Below are 20,913 nucleotides of genomic sequence, written 5' to 3' on the forward strand. Positions count from 1 at the left end.
CCTTCCCCCCCCCCCCCCCCGGCTTAGCTGAAAGGACTAAGCCAAAGGACTGAAATCTTTGTACTTTTGATTGCCGGGTGTCGCGTAGCATGGTAGCAGCATGTTCCAGTGTTGTGCCAGTGATTTGCTCTGATTCTGGAGACTTTGAGAAGCTAAGGTCCTCAGTACTTTGGCTAATGGCTAGGGATTCGGGAAGAGGACAACAAAGCATTTTAGGCTCAGAGAACTGACATGTTTGAAAACATCAAGCTTCATCAGAACATTGCAACCAGCTGTAATTGGCCAGGTACATTTCGGACTTCATTACAAATTTAACTTTTGTATAATTAGTGAGGCAATGAAGAAATATTACACTGTAACAGCATCAGCTGTTGCGAGCTTCTGCTGGGCTAGCATTTAATTGGCAGTATAATGGCTCATTAGACATGCCTCAAGAGGTCCAATACAGATGTTTTCACTAAGCAGAAAAAAATTGAGTAAGCAATATCAGATCTGCATAGAATACTAAAGACGATTCAGAGTTGTTCACCTTTATGGAGATCAGTCTCTCAAATAAGACTTGGTTTAACTGTTTCCTTTTTGTATTATGCAGCAGGAGTAAAATGTCATTTTCTTCCACAGAAATCTATTCTTGTCTAAAAACTACATCTCTGCACTTGATTCTAAAAGCATACGGGCATATATGCTGTATTGTAAGGTTCACAGTAGCTACTCTCTCAATGTTCTAAATAACCTTTCTGTGGGCATGGACAAACGTGTGTATTCATACAGACATCTTGGATCTCAGTTTTAATTTCTCAGTTATATTCATACTGTTGAATACAAGTCTCTGCTGCTGTGATTGGTTACCCAATATATTTTGGTGAACTTGGTGCTTTTGAAAAGAAAGGAAGGAAACTGCTAGTACAGAACTATCTGACAACACAGATACAAGAAAGCCTTGAAAATGAAAAGCTCTGTGCCTCATCTGTAAGGCTGTTTTTAGAAAATGAAACTGTAAAGAATTGTATGACTAAGGGAGGACTTCTGTTCACTTGACAGTGATTACCTCAGTAGGTCCATATAATTTGGAGGCATTCTTTGAGGTAGTAAGTGATGTTGACTAGTCCTTTGTAATTAGGATGCAAGGCTACCGGAAGTGGATTACATATATCTTTCCGTACAAAATGAAAATCCAGTACTAACCATGCAAATAGACGTGACTGTTGTCAGGAGACATCATTTATAGTTATCTGGCCTTGGGATACAGTTCTTCCACAAACTGTAAAATCGTCTTTCAGTTTAGTAAGACTGGCAAGTGTCAAGATAAAAATAATGCTATAAAAAAAGTAAAGCTGTCCTTGCATCTAAGAAATCAAAAAGCTGTGCTTGTTTGATGATATTTCAGGATAGGTAGGTTGTTTAGAATTAATTTTGGTGTTCGTATCTTTTTAGCTGTCTGTCTACCTGACTGCAAATATGACACAATGTGATTTGTGAATTCAGATTGAATTATCTTGGTCTCTCAAAGCTTCAGGGCTCTTTTGGGTGTGGGTTTTTGGTTTTTTTTTAATTCAAATCTACATTGTGCCTCTTGATGGAAAAATTTCTTTAAGTGCTTGAAAGACTTCTCTCTGATATTTTTGTTCATTAGTAGTCCGAAATCTGCTTTAAAGGCTTTTTGATTACTTCTGACAAGGAAAAAAAATATTTCTGAAATGAGTAAAAGGAATGGAAATATGGCTGCTTGAAAATCATTTAACTCACTATACCTCTTAGAAATTAAAATTCAACTAATTCTTGTTTCTGATAACATGTGAAAATAGTTCCTTGTTTTACATAATGTATTGAAAATGTAGTAAAGTCCTGGTTTGTTACTTGAAACGTCAAAAAATGTTTGTAGCTTTAGATGTTCTGTATACATATCGCTGAATGATGGTAATGTTGCAGCCATGATGGACTGTATATATGTTCTTCAGAGAATAAGAGCTGCATGCCCTAAAGCTCATCTGCATTTTCTAACTGAAAATGAAAAATAAATACTTTATGTTTAATATAAAAGATATATAATAAAATGCATTATCTCTGTCTACACACCTTGCCTTCTTTCCTCTGAAGAAAGAGGAAGATTATAATCCTAGAAGGCAAGGTGTTACTTCCTGATCTATAATACTAAGACAATTACAATTTTGGTGCTTTCTAGAGATAATGGTTGCATTTTGATTAGTTATTTTTAAGTGAAGCTTAATCTTTTGAAGAGAGACAGCTTTAAAAGTGCAGTCTTTTTACCATTTACTATAGTTAAATATCTATGAATCTGTTTCCTGTTCACTCAGTGCTTCTTTACAAGCTCTTAGAGACCTACTAAGGGCAGTTTTGTGTAGAAAGATGTAAGACCTACTTTTCAAACCGCTTCTATTTTTTATTTTTAAAAATTTATGTACTTTTTTTGTCTTGCTATAGGAATCTGATGGCCAAGGCTGTCCCTTCTGTCGCTGTGAAATCAAAGGAACTGAACCAATCATTGTGGATCCCTTTGATCCAAGGGATGAAAACTCCAGGTGCTGCAGTATTATTGATAGCTTTAGTATGCCCATGTTGGACTTGGATGACGATGATGATAGAGAAGAGTCTTTAATGATGAATCGTTTGGCTTCAGTCCGAAAGGTAAATTTTCAAATACTGTATAACAGATAAAGCTATATGTTTGTAAATGAAGCTTCCTGTAACTTTAAACAGTGAGAGGTTGCACTTCATGCTCTAGGTTTCAGCAACTCACTGAACAATTCTCGGGTTGAAAAAGCAAAATGCATCAATATTGCAGCAATAATACTGAAGTTGAATAGGAGAAAAAAAAATTCCAGATTCTCAGCTGATATGAACTGAATTAACTCTGTTTATAATGGAGGAAGCATGAGTTTGCACCAGCTGAGACTCTAATCCAAAGTATGCTGTATGGACAATTCCCTGAACTTTTATTTGTAAGAAACAAAAAATTTCATCTATAGAGAATATATTATTAGTTTTCTGCACATGTGTATACACATGCACAGAATGTTTTAGGATTAATCTTGAGTTTCTAAATAGGTTATGAATATTACTGCTTTGTAAAGGTGACTTGGAACCCAATTTGTATTGCACACAAGTAGCTTTTAATCATGTGTCATGTGAGTTGTCTATGGGTTTTTTTTTCCTGTATTTTTAGTATTAGGTACTTTTAGCGGGAAAAGCGTATCTGAGATTATTCATGGTGACTTTGTGTTTTGGGATGTTGTTTGTTCTGAAAGTGCTCTATGTTACATTCTGGGATCTTTGGTCACAGGAGATTTTTGTCACTGATAAATAAGCACTGTCATTAACAAAAGTTTGTTTTATGTTGGTAGTTTTCACTACTGTTTCAGTCTGGAATAGATATTGTCGTAGGCCATGTAACACTGAATTTTACAGTGCATTTTCTATATTTTACCTTTTACTAAGGTCATCTAGGTTGAATAGTTGCCTCGGAATTAATTCTGTAATGTCTTACTCTTCCATTTCCTTACTGTTGTATTGTTTTTTAAAAAAAAAAAGTTTCACCCTCATATCTGAGAGTATCTGTCAGTTAATATGCATACTTCTGATATCCTTCCTAACCTCTTAAGTCATATGAATCATTCTTGTGTTGTGCATGTAATACAACACAGCCTACTCTTGGGAACAGTTTATCCTTCCTGCTTGGACTTAAATTGCAGTCTGCAGCCTGACCTCTGTGAGATAGCCTTGAATTGATGGGCTTTTACAACACTATCACTTCCATGATAAGGCAAAAATGCATTATGCTTTTATCAAAAGAAGGAACAATAGGCTTTACTATAAGGAGTCTTGTTTTCAGTATCCACCAAATGCTTGAGTGCTTTGGTGCTTGCTGTTTTTATGTCATTAATTTCATTGTTCAGTGAAAGAAACCTACTAATTATCCCTGAAATTTAGGAACAGCTTTTTCTACTCTGTTAGTCTCCTGAAGTCCTTACTTGAAAATGTTGAATTATCAGGTCATTCGGTGATTTTTCAGCTGCTTTCTTCTTCTTAAAACTGTTACCAATGGTTGTACAGTGATGCTCTTAGCCACGCTATCTGTGTGGAATATGGCATTATTTCTATACACTTTTTGTTAGTAATGCCTTCATCAGCCTTGTCTATTTCTTTTAATCATTATTTATTTTTCCTGCTAAACAGTGTTTCTTCAGAGCCTGCTAGAAGAAATTATTTTTTTCCTCTATGACATTATGTAGGATTTTACCCTTTTTGAATTTTCCTTCTGTTTCTTGTTAATACTGTTAATATGAACATGGTACTGCATAATGGCTGTGTTGTAGTCATTTGATTTGTTGAAACAATGGAAGTTAGATGACAAAGACAATAATTTAGTTCTTGCAGCCAACCTGCTGATACTGTTGTTACTTTGTAATCCCAGTGAAAAAAATTTTCAATTCTTATTTTATTGCAAGGATTGTCATCTGCTTTCTCAGCGTAAAATCCCTGAAAATCAAATGGGCTGATTTTGTCTCAAATCACCTGGCTAGAACACATGGTATTACTGAGAAAATAATCTTGTGGTATATCTGGCTAGTAGTGAGCTGGGAGATGTTAAACTTGCTAGAAGAGGAAAGTTCCAGGGACATGAAGTCCTAATGGAAGTGACTGTAGGGCTTCATGATGTATTGCAGAAATACTCAAATCGATCCTTACTGTCCTGAAAGCCTTGTGGGAGGGGCACTGTTAAAATGTTTCTAAGCTGTTACTACCAGTTTTCACTATCTTTGGGACTTGTGCTTGGAAATATATTTCTAACGCAAAGAATAGTTGCAGTAAGCTCATTTTAGAAGCACACACAGTCAGGTTCATCACTGATTAAGGGGCCTGGGTGGTTTTTTAAGTGAGCTCTTCTTGACAAAATGAAAAGCTGAAAAACACTTTTTGGAATTGTCGTTAAAGTGTAAAGAAGATACAATTTTTTTTTTTATCACCTGCTGTACCTGTATGAATTATCAATATAAGTTGGATATCAGAAAAATACCAATTCTGCAGTTTATCACTCTGTCTCTGAAGCGTACTCATAAACTGTAAGAGGTATCTGAATTAAGTCACTGAGGGACCTCAGACTTGAAATTGCTTTAAGGAAAAGAATAATCACAAAGCTGCTTACTCATTCTTTAATGGAATGAGTAAATGGATACACTTTAAGAAAAATGAATCATTCTTGCTAGGTGTTGTGTATGAGTCAGCAGCAGATCAGCTGTAACAGAGGCTTTAGAGAAATCCACTGCAATTAGTCTGTTTATCTGCCTCATCAAGCAGCTTATTTTTTTTAATTTCCAAACTGTCTTCAGATATTTCTTTATGAAAGAAAGATGAAAAGTGGTGCCAAAACCTCTGTTAATTGTCTCATCGCTGAGAAATTTCTAGCCCCATGGTATCAGATTAGCTAATGCAGTTATTGCCTGAAGCGTTCCTTTTCTCAGCTCTATACCGTTTGTACTAGCCAAGCACAACATTATGAAATGCACATTAAAAATATGTGCAGATTACAGGCTCAGGTAAATATTAAAAATGGCTTTTTTCATTTTTAAAGAAAGCATTTGATTTTCTAATAGACTATGTTTATTATTCCATGATGCTTAATACTCCATTGTCCCATGAATTAAGAGTTATCTGACACTTTACCTTGTACAAGACGTAACTTGACACACGTCTTTTAAAAAGAAAGAAAATAAGGAAAATGCATAGTGCAGGAGTTCTTGTTAAGAGCAAATAATTTTGAATTAATAAGTGCTAAGATAATTGTTTGATCCAAATAATATTACATGAAAACATAGAGGAAGGCCCTAGAAGTATAAGAGACTATGAGGTTTTCAATAGCTTAAAGTAAATTAACATTCTCTAAAAACGCTTTCTTCTAAAACTAGATGAAGTTACCTTGTCTGGGGAGTTACCGTCTTCTCTGGAATTAATTTCCTAGCTGTATGAATGCACCAAAACCTGACTTTGATTCACACTGTTACTTTAAAATAGTTATAGGAAATTGTCAAAGCTGAAAGCCACTGCTTCTTCCAGCAGATGAGTTAGGTCAAACTTAACAAATCATGACAAAAGACCTTGGTTCTCAAAAATATGGGCGGAGACTATGTTTTTGACTCCTCCCCCTCATTTCCATATTATTAAATTACTTTTTTCTGGTAACGAAAAAAGGCATGTATTGCACAGTAATAATGTTTTTAATTTCATCATATAAAATACAAGCATGCGTAAAAAAAGACTTCAAATACGAAGCCAGGTATTCCCTGCCGCTGTACATTCTGAACTCATACATACATGTCACTTCCTTCTTAATGGTACACCTGGTTTGTGGGAATTTATTAGAACATGCCACACAACAAGAGAGTCCTTAATTGCTTAGTTATTAGTATTTGAAAGAGGTGTAAATGCTGGGAGGCAGTGTGCCTCCCTTAGTTAAAATGTATTTTACTGGGCTGCATGGCGCTGACTCTCACAGCCTTAACATCCTCTCCCTCCTTCACATGCATTTTCTTGGGTCAGCAAAAGAAACATCAAATAAAGAACAAGCCTGTCTATGTAAAAAATGTTTACAGCCATCAGTGTTAAGTGATGTAACTATATCCTCCTACAAATTTTTAGGTCCAGATTATTAACCTGTCTAGGTCACAACTTATCCTAACAAGAAATAACAAATATGTGAGTTACTCTTAACCGATTATAAATAAAGAAACTTCAGGGAACTACTGGGAAATGAAAAGTCCACTTCTGGTGTAGGTCTGCTTGGATGTTCTTAAATATCTCATGATGCAATTTGTAAATTACTGAGTTCACTCCAGCAGGACACTAACAGTCAGGATGATATTCCTCAGTCAGTCACTTGTTAGGATTTGTGTTGAGTATGCTTTTCATATGTGCCTATCTGACAGAAAGGCGTTTGAAGCTAAAACTCTCGATTCAATAGCCCGACTGCTAATATTTCCATCAGAAGAACCTTCACTAGAAATTGTAACCAATGTCAGAAGCAGCCTTATTCTTGAATTCACAACCACTAGGGGCAAACTGATACCAGTATATCCCAGTAATAAATACATCCGATTAAATAACACAAGTGTGGTCTGCTCTGCATTACAATTGCAAAGTGAGTCACAGCTGCTTTTCCCTTGGCAGCAGTCATGCCAACCAGATGAAGTCCATGTTGTTACAAAGGAGTCTGTGTTCTTTTCCTTAATTACATCTTTATTGCACAGGTCTGTGTGTGTTGCAGCAGAGCCCCTTTGTACGCTGAAGGTCTGTCTTCTGTCACTGCCAGTTCATTTGTATTAGTTTGTGTCTTGATCGCTGCTGCACTTGTCCGGTTCTATCATCGCTGCACTTTGCTTGGTTTCATCAAAGTTCATTCTTCATAGGTCTAGGTGATTCTTACTGTAATACTCTTCATATGGCACATAGCCACCATAGAAGTGATGACATACAGTATTACGTAGTAATTGACATCATACAATTTAATTCATTGGCTATTCTCACCCAAAATCAAATCCCCTTGAGGTAAACATCGGAATCCCCCACCCTTCCACATCACCTACCAATCTCTTTGTCCTTAGGGAGTCTGCCAAAAAGAGTACGTATTATGTACATCTGTTAATGCCCTGGCATCCACATGAAGTGCAGCCATCTTGTTGGCCTAGCTGCCAACAAACATCAAATGATGCAGCTAGACAGGTTGGATGGGGGTAGACAGGAAAAACATTGGGGTTTTTTATAACGGGAATATGGTGGAAATCTGATACTGAATGCTGAAGAAAACCTGTTTGTTGCTGTGGAATATTTTGTTTTGTTTGTTTTATTTTTAGTTTCAGTAGATCTAAACAAGGAATCATAATTCTTAGTTTCTCCCAGTAAAGCATTCTCTCTTATTTCAGCACCAAGCAGTGACATGTCTTAAGCTTCCTTGTAGGGGAGAGAAACTGCTTTTGCTATCAGCTATTTTCCTTTTTTTTTTTTTTTCCCTTCTCGTGCCTCATAAGTTATTCTTCAACCTGTTGGCCATCATCAGTTCTCTTTTTGAAATCTCTGGGGCCACAGCATGCTCTGATAGCATTGTGGCTGTAGGCAATTGTAGTTCAGGGGACTGAAAGATTATTTTGCTCTTCTGAAACAAGACATTGATGACAAACTTAAATTGAAGTCCCTTCACAAGCTTAAGACTTTGAAAAATTTCCATTTCATTTTGGCAGTTGTGATTTACCATTCATGGAATATGGTGGGTAGAGATAGCTAAGTACCAAATATATATGGAACCAGAAGTTTTTCACATAAATTAGTCTCCTGTTTCAACAGGATTAAAACCATGTCAGGTTCTAAGAAGCTTGAATTTTTAAATGAATTCTCATATTGTTCTAGTTTTTGTTATTGCCTACTACATATTAGGTGTGTCTTTCAGCCACTTGTTTCCATAAATCTGAAAATAACATCAGTCCCCAGTGGGTTTTAAGTGTGAATATTTCCATGGTTTCTGTTTCTGCTGGAGCTGGACTGTTTTTATGGCAGGAGAAAAGAACTCTCACATGGATGAGACCAGTGGGCTCACTGAGGAAAGAGCGTATCATTTTGCCTAGTGATTCTGTACAGGAGAACTGCGTAAGAGAAGATTGTCATAGAGAAACAGTGATGGATGCTTAAAATGCTGATGATTTTGATTCATAAGTTTTCAGAAGACACATACATTCCATTTTCTATGGAAATATGATTTGAAAATGGGCTGTAGTTAACAGACAATATCCTAGGCGTACGGCTTTTAAAAAACATGTATAGAATTTTAGATGGAGTAGTCTCTATGAATAAAAAGGTCATCAAGAGTAGCAGTACTACAGTAGAATCTCTGTCTACGTTTGTGATTGTTTCCTTTTGTATGGCAATGATTGCTTGTTTTTTAAACAAATTACTGAAATATATATTCTTTTATTTTCATCACAAGTTAACATGGATCTTAGTTAGTTTTGAGGTAGAATGACTTGTTGACTTCTTTTTCAGTAACCGTAAGCTGAGCATCTGTACTGTCTATTAATTAAGAGTAGCATGGTGTCCATTATGGTAAATGACTATTAGTAAGTACCTGACAAGTATCAAATGTTTTAGTCATGGAATGGAAGTTGTATACTTGGTCATCAGGTAAATACTAGTAATATTCTTTTTTCTGTTTTGAAGTGCAATGAGAGGCAGAATTCACCAGTGACTTCCCCAGGATCTTCCCCTCTTGCACAAAGAAGAAAACCGCTTCCAGACCCCCTGCAAATCCCACATCTCAGTCTTCCACCTGTACCTCCTCGTCTGGATCTTATTCAGAAGGGAGTAGCACGATCACCATGTGCCAGCCCAACTGGATCACCAAAGGTAAGTCTTATTGAACCATTATTTCTTTATATATGAATATTGAGAAATTGTATTTAGTTCTTTTCAAGGTGAGCTTGCTTTTTTGTTTTGGAAGATAGACTATTACAAAATTTTCCATGTGTATTTTCTTTTTCAGGAGTTTGCTCTGTCCAAAAGAACTTTAATTCCTTGTAGCTTAGAAAAACTTTAGATTAGATCCACATTGATTATGTCTCTTATCTCCCTCAGTTGACTTTGGCGAGTGCCTGTCCCTTTGCATAATACTTTACATAGTTAGATGTTTACAGCTACATGTGCTAGTCAAATGTGACCTCTGTCTGATGATTATATTGCACTTGGTTATGGTCAGAATTTTAAAGACATTGCTGTAATGGATCAATTCTGTAATAAACCCTGATTCATGAAAATAGATAGAAATAAAAGCTTTCCTGAAAATAGATTTTGCGGTCATTATATCATTTAGATTATATGTTGTGCTCTGATGATGATTTATGCTCAATTTCCACAGTATCCTTACAAGAAAAATATGTGCAGATACCCTGCTTTCAAAACCTTAACTGGCATATATTAGGACTCAAGTTTCAAGGGAAATAATAATGAGACTATAGCTAATAAATTGTATGCTGTGTTTTGTGAAACTGATGATACTAAAGAGTTAATGATTTTTTGAGTGGATAAGCATGAATGAGAACAAATACTATGTTGCTCTCTATTATGAGTTGATCGTTTTGTTGTGATTGCTGTATAGAGAGGGGGAGTTAGGTTTAAATTTTTATTTTTAGTTGATGAATTCAAATTCAAGTTCAAAACATAACTTGAAACCTGTGTGCTCATAATAATCCCATATGAAGTACCCTCATTATTTTGTCACTTTTTTACTTCAAACTTGAAAATCAACCTCTTTAAGATCCTAGCGCTTTATAATTTAGAGGAAAAAATAGAAGTTTGAATAGTTTCTTTAAGCTTCTTTCATCACTTTTTATATTGTACAAGGGAATTTATGACACATTGAGGATGTATGCTAAACATTTGGCACATCCATTAAAAATAAATTTTACAGTAGCATATTTTTACAAAGTTCATGTCTTATAAAAAAACAGAAAATCAGAAATACCATTAATATTGCTTTAAATTTTAAGGTGAAATTATTTTGAAAATGCTGGGTTTTTCCTTGAAACTTTTCCTGAAGAAAAAAAAAAAAAATGACAGTTTCGTCCTGCCAAGACAACTACTTCAGTCAAAAAACTCTTCTCTTTTTCTGCAATGGAGAACTATAACTATAAGCTATAACAAAAAATTTGGACCTAGCCATTATCTTCCTGCCTTGATAGTGAGAATAACTATTTTCCTTAAGTAGCAGCTGAATTAAACATTCTTTATTTAATATACTGTCCTATTTATATGAATGGACCTGAAGGTAAAATAACTTTATTTTCAATCTAAGTGACGTGTTGAGGTGCTGCTCGAAGAATAAAGGTGGGCTAACCTGTGAAGTGAGGGCAAATACTATTCTTACTTTAAAACCTTTGTGGCCTTCATCTCTTCAAGTGGTAATAATATGCAGGTTTACCAGAGTCCATGAAAATTCCACCTCCCAAGGGAAATAATCTTCCATGTATTTCTTATGGTAGCTGGTGGTAAGAGAAAAACATTTTGTAAAGACCTGGCCTGAGTGTTATTTTGTAAAATGCTGTTAGTAATTCACTCCTAATGAAAATGTTTTGGTTTTATAGGATTTGTGCTCTTAGAAGCTCTACAGCTACCTGTATAAGTTTGGGGTTTGTTTTTTTTTTTTTCCCCCGGTAACTTGGTTTGCAACTTTTTCCAAACATTCCTTAGAATTCATTTCAGCAGTGATTCAAAGGACCAAAGCAAAGGATTCTGGAAAAAAGTTATGGATCAGATAAATCTGCCTCAGTCAGTTTTCTTTTATCCCATTCACCTCCTTCCTTGAGTTACTCATGCAACAGCAGAAATGGGGGCATGCTTTCTGAAGAAAGGCCAGGTTGTCTGCAGAACGCAAAGACAAGACTAACATTTAACCTACTGGCAAGTACTCTTGTGATGTCTTGAAAATATCTCAATTAGAAATGGTAAAGCCATACTTGATCATGAGAGAAATATGCATGCCTATATGTAACTTTTTTTTTTTAAACTTACTGTGTTGTTTAGTCTTCTCCTTGTATGGTGAGGAAACAAGACAAACCTTTGCCAGCACCACCACCTCCCTTGCGTGATCCTCCACCGCCCCCACCGGAGAGACCCCCTCCAATTCCACCAGACAACAGGATAAGCAGACACCTGCATCATCCGGAAAGCGTGCCTTCCAGAGACCAGCCGATGCCCCTTGAAGGCTGGTGTCCCAGAGATGTGTTTGGGACAAGTCAGTTAGTAGGATGTCGAATAGGGAGTGATGCTTCTCCCAAACCAGGACTGACTGCCATTTCAAACATAAATGGAAGGCACAACCGCATAAGTTCTGATCCAGGATTTATGAGGAAACACAGACGTCACGAGCTGCCTGCAGAAGGTGCCAAGGTATGAAATGAGCTGAATGTGTTGAATCCTAATTTGATACCCTACTGCAGCAGTCGTGCATTGGCTAAAGTACTGTTTATATTGGTCAGTGTTGATCTGCTGTTTCCGAATCTTTCCTGTTGATACTTAATAATAAGCTGGTCATAAATAAATGGTTTGTTAAATACTGTAATTTGTAAAGCAACAGTACATGAGGGTCTAAGTTACAATTTTAATACGAAACCTTCAAAAAATGGCTTGGAGAGAAAATTCCAGATTTGCTATAGTCTTTTAGCAAATTATCCATAGCTGGTCCATGATAATAATATAGCACTGTATGCTGTAGTATAGTTATATAGCATCTCAGGTCCACTTTGGAAGTGTGTTATGCCAAAATTGTGTATGCACTTGCTGATGGAATAGTAGACGTTCCAGCTACCTCTGTCATAGGTGAGGTGAGGACTTGTTAACCTCTTCAGACTGTAATGTATGCAATATATACAGATGATGTATACAAATACACTTAAATTGTCAGATAGATTGTGTGCATTAACATAAAAAGCTAAATGTTCTAAAGGTCACTTGTCTGTTTCACCAGTAAAACGTTATTTTCAAAAGAGCATTAAATCAGTCATGATGTTCAGTATACTCTAATGGAAAAGATCTAACCTGCCTTGACCCTAAGAAAGAGGAAACAAATACATCCAAAGCCAAGCTAAATGTAGAATCATTTATTGTATCTTTACCACTGGCTATATGGGCAGCATCCTTGAAAGTGCTCAGTGGCACAACCCCAGTATTGCATTGTTTGATTTGGTATTATCATCAATACTCTAAACCTTATTCAGGATAATTAGCATTGCAACTCCCTTTTTCTTTGGCAGTTGTTTACAGTACTACACATATCTTTAGCTGAATTTTTCCTCCTTTGTACTTAAATCAGAACTCCAGCTGCTGGGGTTGTACGTTTTTGTAATTTGTCCATAGCAGCTTTTGACTTCTCTTGGACAGATGTCCAGTGTAATGTCTAATAATCCATTTTCAGTGCTGAGGGTGTTCAGAGTTGTCACTTGCAACCTTTCCACTGATTGTTTAGCTTGGTTTGGCTAGGGGGCATCTGCTTGTCACCCACAGGAGAAGTATGTTTTCCTGTCCTTGGTTGCAGTGAATAGTATGTATATCTATAACTATGGTGTTTCTTCTACCAAAAAAATTGAAGGATTATTTCTGTGTGTTAATTGAAGATATCTGGGGAGGAGAACGTAGAGGGAGTAGTTCTGGCATTAGGCAGCTTCAGACAACTTGCAAGACTGTGTACAGTTGGGGAGGCTTAGGTTTGAAAAGAGATCAAGTGGTGATGGCCTAAGAAAAAATTCCTAGTTCCGCTCTAATCAGTTTTATCAAAGCAGCTCAGTAATTTATTCATGGAGCAGGTTATTAACTCAAAGCTGCTGCTCTTTTTTTTTTTTTTCTTGAAGACTACATAGCTTGTGCTAAGAAGGATGGATTTGTGGTTAAGTCATGGTAGTTATAAATCATCAATTTTTCTCCCTATTTGCTTTTCCCAAGGTCACAAGCTATTTAATCTTTCTGTCTCCATTTTAATTTTTTTTTTATATGGGTGTTTTGGTTGTTTTGAAAGTACGTTACTGAAATTCAATTAGTATTGGTAAAGAACGTTGACATGTATGATGAAAGGTGCTTAAGAAGTCCATGATCTTTTATATAATTAGAATGTTAGAATAATTATCAGCATTGAGGCAAAACACCAAAATTTTACTTACAACTAGGCTGTTGTTTAAAATGCTGTAGCTTTTCATCTGATTCTAAAAGGATACTGGGTTTATATCTTCATATAGCATTCCAGTTGTGGTCTGGTGCAGTATTGAAGCTGATGGAATGAATACTCCTCAAATCAGAATAACCACTCAGTATAGAAGTGCCATTGTAGGCTGGAGAAGTTACATATGTATTTCTTTAACCAAATACTGTTTGAACCATCATCTTCAGGTTATAGATCTAAGCCATTTGGTTAAGTGGAGCAACCGACAACTCTGAATTATCGTTTCAGGCTGTATGCACATTCATAAGGGAAACATTTAATGAATTTTCATCCCTGATTCAGATATCAATTGTAATATAATCTTTTTGCTATTGGTAAAAGCCAAGAATTAGGAAGACAATCCTGTGGGTAGGGGGGTGGATTCTGGCAGACACTGTATCACAGAGTTTTAAAAAACACTAATATGTTTAGCATGCTGTATCTGTTGTTTTCCCACTGTACTTACCTCTCTCCCTTCGGTCGGTTTGCAATCTCGAAATCTTAATTTTCCCCGAAGCAGTTCAGCTCTAACTGAGTAGTCCATCTAGTAGCCGTGATGTGGAACTCCCTCTTTTGGTGAAGTTTTACACTAATGTGTTCTGCAGCTCCCAAATGGGGTGAGCTGAAACAGGTATGAAAGAGTCACTTCAGATAACAGCTCTGTAGTGTGAACTCCTGGGAAAGCCCTTACCCATAATCTTCTCAAACTCTATTTTGTAATAACTAGTTGGTGAACATCCATGATGATAAATAGGAGGAGAGACCCATTGTAACACTTGTGTAATTTTCAGGTCTTTTCAAATGGTCATCTGATAAATGAAGAATATGATGTCCCTCCACGGCTTTCACCCCCTCTTCCAGCTGCCTCCATCATCCCTAGTATAAAGTAAGTTAACTTTATTTGTAAAAGAAATGTGTTAATTAACATTAGATAATAGCACTGATTCTCTGGTGCTAAAAGAACAACGGGAAAAAGAAAGAAATAAAATGAACTAATATAGCCTGGTGATACATTTTCCATGAACTTGAATGTTGCTTTACAAAGGAAACGTAAATTGTATTGATTAAGTGGGAGCAGTTCTAATGTTAATTGAACATGCTGCATTTTTATAGGAAGAGAGAATAAATTGTGGCAGGTCTTTCTCACAGGTATTTGGCAGTGGGAGCAGACACTGTCTGGTTTTGCTTCTACTACTACAGAAGAAGTGTGGTCAGAGCTATTTGTCGCAGGAGATGCGAGATTCTAGGGAAAGTACTAAGGGTAAAGAGCACAATTTGTGTGCGTTCTGCCGCTGATCCCGTCATGCTTTCTGGGCTTTCTACGCATGGAGCTTTATCCAGGTTCACACCAGTGTCTTTTCTTTGTTGTGGCTAAAAACCAACCAAACAAAAACATTTTATATCCGTTTTAAATGGAGTCAACCTCTCTGAGTTCCAGAATACGGTTTGGGAAATTTTGTCATTTCAAGTTGCAGACTACTCTTAGTCTTCCAGTAACATGGCTGTTTATTTGGTACCAAGATGCTGCTGTGCATAGCAAGTATCTTTGGACTCTGAATCACACAGGATTTTCTACAGAACAAGAGACATTTGAAATAGAAAGCTTGGAAGTGCTATAAAGTAGTTTGTCAATTTTTTGTGTTTTTGTAAGGAAATCAGAGCATATTGCAATGTTTGCTGTTATCCTGCAGTTTCTTTCCAATGTACTCCTTGTGATTCTTGCTGTTAAATAAAATAATTGGGCAGTCAGTACATATTAATACTGAGAATTTTCTCATTATTGTGTAATTTTGCCATATCTTCAGCAGTCGTTCCATTGTTGTCCTGTTAGTGGTAACATAAAAGACAAATATATTTCAGCATTTCATTAATGTGCTGTTTTTTCTCTTCCTAAGCACTAGAATAAAGGTGCAGTCGAGGACTGACTTTTTCATTCGGAAGCATGTGTTCAGGTGGAATAATTGCTGAGTTGAAGCTCTCCATGTTTACTTTCAGTTCAGAAGCAAATTTTAGAACATTATCCAGACATTTTTGTAACTGAATGTTGTCATGTAATCAATCCCCTCTATAGATTGATCTCCTTGGATTGACTACTCCTTCCATGATACAATGCAACCCCTGGGATGTTCCCACACCCTGTAGTCAGAAAGAGAAAGAAATAACTCTGATAGACAAACCAAATACTTTTCATATTCCAAAGCAAATTGAATTCGGAAGAGGGGAAGATTCTTGTTTTTATTTTTCATAGTGTTGAAATAACAAAGCATTCTACTTCATGCAAATCCCATTTTTTACTCAGATTTTTGCAAATGTAGCATAGAATCAAAGTACAATGTATACATACACCATACAGCGTTCATTGGAAATTCCACGGGATATCATAGCAATGTGGACAGGCACAAAATCCATGTCAAGCCAATCCAAAACTAGAATGTGTGAATTTAGCTTGGTCAAAAGAAGTATCTTCATTAACTGAAGTCTTCTGAATAGAAAACTGACTTATACCAGCCAAAAGAAAATCTTCATTTGCTAAAACCAAACTCAATAAACTTTTCAGGAAGAAATTAACTTTCATTTTTGGTTTGGTTTTCTACTTAAACATTTTAAAATATATATAGCATGTTTTAAATTTTAATTTTTAAAATGTAAAAATATCAATATATAACCTAGGGGTAAGAAGTTCAAATTATCTAATTAACAACTACTAAAATGTCACATGGAATGGCTGATACAAACTGATCATTTTATGTTGTTTCTTGAAACACTAATATGTCTATTTTAAATTGATTTCAAATTAAGTTTTTGTTACCGCTAGAAAACACCCCAATAATCTATAATAGTGTGTGGCAATATGTAGGTGGAAAAACTAGGCGGGGGGAATCTTCAAAAATAGAAAGTTTAATAAGTTTAGTATTTCCACCAGCCACAACAATTGCTTTCAAAAAGATGTTGTTTCTTGAAACACTAATATGTCTATTTTAAATTGATTTCAAATTAAGTTTTTGTTACCGCTAGAAAACACCCCAATAATCTATAATAGTGTGTGGCAATATGTAGGTGGAAAAACTAGGCGGGGGGAATCTTCAAAAATAGAAAGTTTAATAAGTTTAGTATTTCCACCAGCCACAACAATTGCTTTCAAAAAGATAACCTAAAAAATATTTAGCATAATTTAATTTGAAATGTCAGAGAGAATATTTTTACAACGTATTTTTTTCTACTGTTAAATTGACTGCACTAAGCCCTCATAAATATGTTGAACTGTACTTGATGCAAAATACCATTTCTTTCCCCAGCTGTGCTACTACAATCAAGCTGGTGCAAGTTTCTCATTTTTTTCTACTTTCCGATCTCTGCAGAGTTGTGGCTTGAGAGCTAGTTTGTTTCATACAGCTGCAAGGCATTTTATTTTTTCTAGTTATTATCTTAAGTCTGTAATTTCAAAGGTTTGACTGAAGGATACATTGTCCATGAATGAAATGTCCTAGTCTAAATAATGAGGAGGCAAAATGTCCCTTAGTTGAAATTTCACAATTCTAAAATATCCTTACTTAACTTGTTTGATCATTTTACTGAATAAGACATTACAAATATGACTTTTTTTCTTTTTTCTTTACTAAATTACATTAATAGAAAAGCACTAGTGTCTCTTTTTTCTGGAAACAGTCCTGATTTATTTTCATTTTACTAAATTGATTATTATTAACCATACTTTAATAATGAATTGTTGGACTCATGTTAACCAAGCATCTGATTTTTATTTTCCACTCAGCCACTATCCTGCTGATCCTACATGTTAAAACAGTTATTCTTTTATTGGAGTGCTATAATTATGTCAGATTATTTTTAGCAGCTTTGATCAAATTGCTATTTTATTCTTGAAAAGATAAATAAAATTTTTATGTCAAAGATGCAGAACCATTCTTCCCAAAACTTAGAAATGTTCAAGTTAAATAGTATTTGTTTTATTCCTGTGAGTAGGTCCCGTTTTGCTACATCAATAGAAAATTGGCCTCTGTCTCGAAAGTGCTTTATACCACCGTGATGTTTTCTGAGAGCATGTCTATTTTTGAGTATGTCATGAGACATCCAATTCCAAGTGCCTTTTTTATTCTATAAATCTGTTAAGAATATCTAGTTGCTTTGAGGTAGTTGAGGGGAAAGTAGCACCGAAAGGTATTTCTCCTCTTGCTATCCCTTCTATCTTGCTAAGAAACTTCAAAGGTGAAATCATAGTTCCGTTAAAGGCAACTGTGGCTTGGAAATCCTGGCTCCCTTGAAATCAGCCTTTGGCATGGCACTTCTCCAGCAGCGTTAGAAGGAGCACTGCTGACGTGAAGGTTCTAGACATCTGAGAGATGGTGCCCTGGAGGACACAATGTGCCTTTAGCTCATAGCTTGACAGGCCAGTGTGTTTGGATGCATCAGCTGTTCTGTGGTAATTCTCATTGCATTGCAGGCTTACCCTGTGACAAATAGAAAATTGTGTCCTCCTCTATGAATGAAGGTGAACTGCTTTGTATACACTTTGGTTTTAAGGGTAGAGCACACTCAAGGGCAGTTGACAAGTGTTGACTTGATCATGTGGTCCATATAACTTAACAGTTACTTTGCTGAAACAGAGTTTGCTTTTGAGGCCTTACAAGATTAATGCTTTTGTCTGCACTAGCAAGTAGTACTCTGCACAGGACAGAAGAGTTGATAGTGAGGACCTGATGTCTGTACTATGCATGTTATGGGGCAGCAGTTCAACTAGCTATAGTCTTGTCCCATGAATGTGAACAGTCTTTAGCAATCAGAACATAGTAGGGGCACACTTGGAGCGTATCATGGATTTTAATTTAATCTGAACAGTATGCAAGTTGTGCACTCCTCAGTGCAAATCAAAGCATGGTAAGTGGGGAGATTGAAGGGATTCATTTCAAAAGCACAGTCCTGATCCAGACTGAAATACATGGACTGCAAGTTCATCATGTCTAAGTTCTGTGAATCAGTTTACCAGTAAATGATGGAAGGGGAACCTTTTTCCCTGAGATACTTCTAAATAAGTGTGAGATGTTGGTTTCCCTGGAGTTCTGTTTACAACTCAGCTGGACATGAAATGACTCAACAAAAATGAATTCTCACATCTTTTCCTATTTTGCCTTTGGCCCTTGCTGCTCAGTAGGATAAGAGAGATTGACATCTAGCCTTCGGTTCAACAAATCAGAAAATACAAAGTCATCACTTACCAGAATGTAATTCTGACTTTCAATTTTAAAATATTTCCACTTAAGGAGTAGGAGGAGAAACTAGAGAATATATAAATACAGTGTACTGGTCAGTTTTGTATTCCTCTGTACACAAATCTTCTAAAGATGTAAGAGTAATGAAGTGTTTTAAAGTGTAATTATAGAAAATTTCACCAGCTTGATAAACAGATGCCTAAGTGTTTCATGTCTTCGCTTATAATGACAATGTTCATCTGTTTAGTTACAAAAAACTGTAAAATATTTGTCTGTTTATCTTATTAGGTGGTTTTGTGTAGAACAATAGAGTTAGTCTTAGAACAATAGAGATTTAATAAAACAATTTGATCTTGAAGACATTTCAATAATCATGGAAAAATGGGATAGACATCTAGCAGAACAATGCAAAAGATGTTTGGAGTCAGATATCATTACAATTAGAGTAAATTGGAAGAGCAATATGATTTTTTTAAAATATGAATTCTGAAATATTAGTAAAATATAATGTAAGTATAGGACAATTTTAGGACCCTAGTGGAGAGTAAATTAGCTCTATGTTAGTACTCTAACTCTTCTACTGCTTTACAACTCAAAAGCACCTTTCAAATATTAATCACATAATAATCTTTACAACCTGGCAAATATTTTACTTTAAAGGTAGCGAAAAGGAGACATTCCTAGTGTGAAGGACTTTTCTAAGGCTACACAGTATTCAGAAGCAGGAGACTTGGAACTTATGTCTTTAATAGCTCCAAACTAGTAACAATTTCTCAGCAGTGCAATAATGTTGGGAAATTGATTTTGGCATTTATATACACACTGGTATCCTGTGAATAAAGGTGTAGCTTTGTTATATCATAAGTTAGGTTCTTGTGTCTACTGAATAAATAAGAAGAAAAGCAGGGGCATGAACTAGGTGAAGAGGGGAAAACTTCTTTTATATTCCCCGAGTATACCAAATTTATTTAGTTTGTAAATTGTCAGTAAGTAAATCCTCCAGCTTTTCTGTCTGAGAACTGTTTTTATCAGGAAGCTGATAAGACTAGCTATTATAATGCTGTACTTAGTTCAGGTGATGATCAGGCTCTTAGTTTTACTCTGTAGATGTCCTTAAAAAAAATTAACTGAATTCACAGTATTCCAGGAATCAAAATCTCTTCTATAACCAGCTTCAGATAGGGCCTTCAGAGAAGGGGGTTTTGGTTGTTTTTTCCTAGTAATAGCCTTTGAAGAGGGCTTCAAACAATACTACCAACCTGGTTTGGTCAGTCTTGGACAGTTGCTATTGGACATTTCTGGTCTAGATATTAATATTTCAAACATTGCTATCTGCAGAAGCCAGCAGTTCAATTTGTGATTAGTTTCAAAAAACACAGGCTTATATATACACATATATATATAAAAAAAAAAATCTCCAGAACATGCTGGATTGCCATGTAAGAATGATTGCACATCCACAGAAATGAGAAAGTTTATTCTTTGTGGGACTTTCAACTGTCTACCTGAGAATGCTACAGAGTTCTCATTGTCCTGGTACATTTTTACCTTCTGTTCTTTAAATGGCTGTATAGCAGTGACACAAACCTCTTGTCCATCTAAGAAATCAAAGATGGAAAAAACAATTTCACACTGCATTGCTGTGTGAAATTTTGCTCCCTCTACAGAAGGTGGTTGAAAACTGCAATAGAGAGTTTGCAGTTCAGTGCCATAAATCTTCATTCCCCCTGTCTTTGGCTCGTATGTCTTTGCAAAAGAAGTTGGATTCCCATCTTTCATGAGCTTGTTTCTGAAGTCAGAAGTATGACTGGAGGCTTGCCAATGTGACGCCCATCTACAAGAAGGGCCGGAAGGAGGATCCGGGGAACTACAGGCCTGTCAGCCTGACCTCGGTGCCGGGGAAGATTATGGAGCGGTTCATCTTGAGGGCGCTCACAAGGCATG

General features: G+C 36.0%; 1 protein-coding gene across 1 annotated transcript in view; it reads left to right on the forward strand.

Moving 5' to 3' along the window:
* Window positions 1-20,913, forward strand: part of CBLB (Cbl proto-oncogene B) — a 134,650-nt gene that overhangs the window by 90,983 nt on the left and 22,754 nt on the right. The window contains exons 9-12 of the mRNA XM_009272816.2: window positions 2,443-2,646; window positions 9,220-9,405; window positions 11,578-11,943; window positions 14,536-14,630. Coding sequence (XP_009271091.1) covers window positions 2,443-2,646; window positions 9,220-9,405; window positions 11,578-11,943; window positions 14,536-14,630 — 851 coding nt within the window. The remainder of the gene's footprint in view (window positions 1-2,442; window positions 2,647-9,219; window positions 9,406-11,577; window positions 11,944-14,535; window positions 14,631-20,913) is intronic.

Source organism: Aptenodytes forsteri, unplaced genomic scaffold, assembly GCF_000699145.1.
Source record: "Aptenodytes forsteri isolate BGI_AS27 unplaced genomic scaffold, ASM69914v1 Scaffold251, whole genome shotgun sequence".
NCBI classification, from domain to species: Eukaryota; Metazoa; Chordata; class Aves; order Sphenisciformes; family Spheniscidae; genus Aptenodytes; species Aptenodytes forsteri.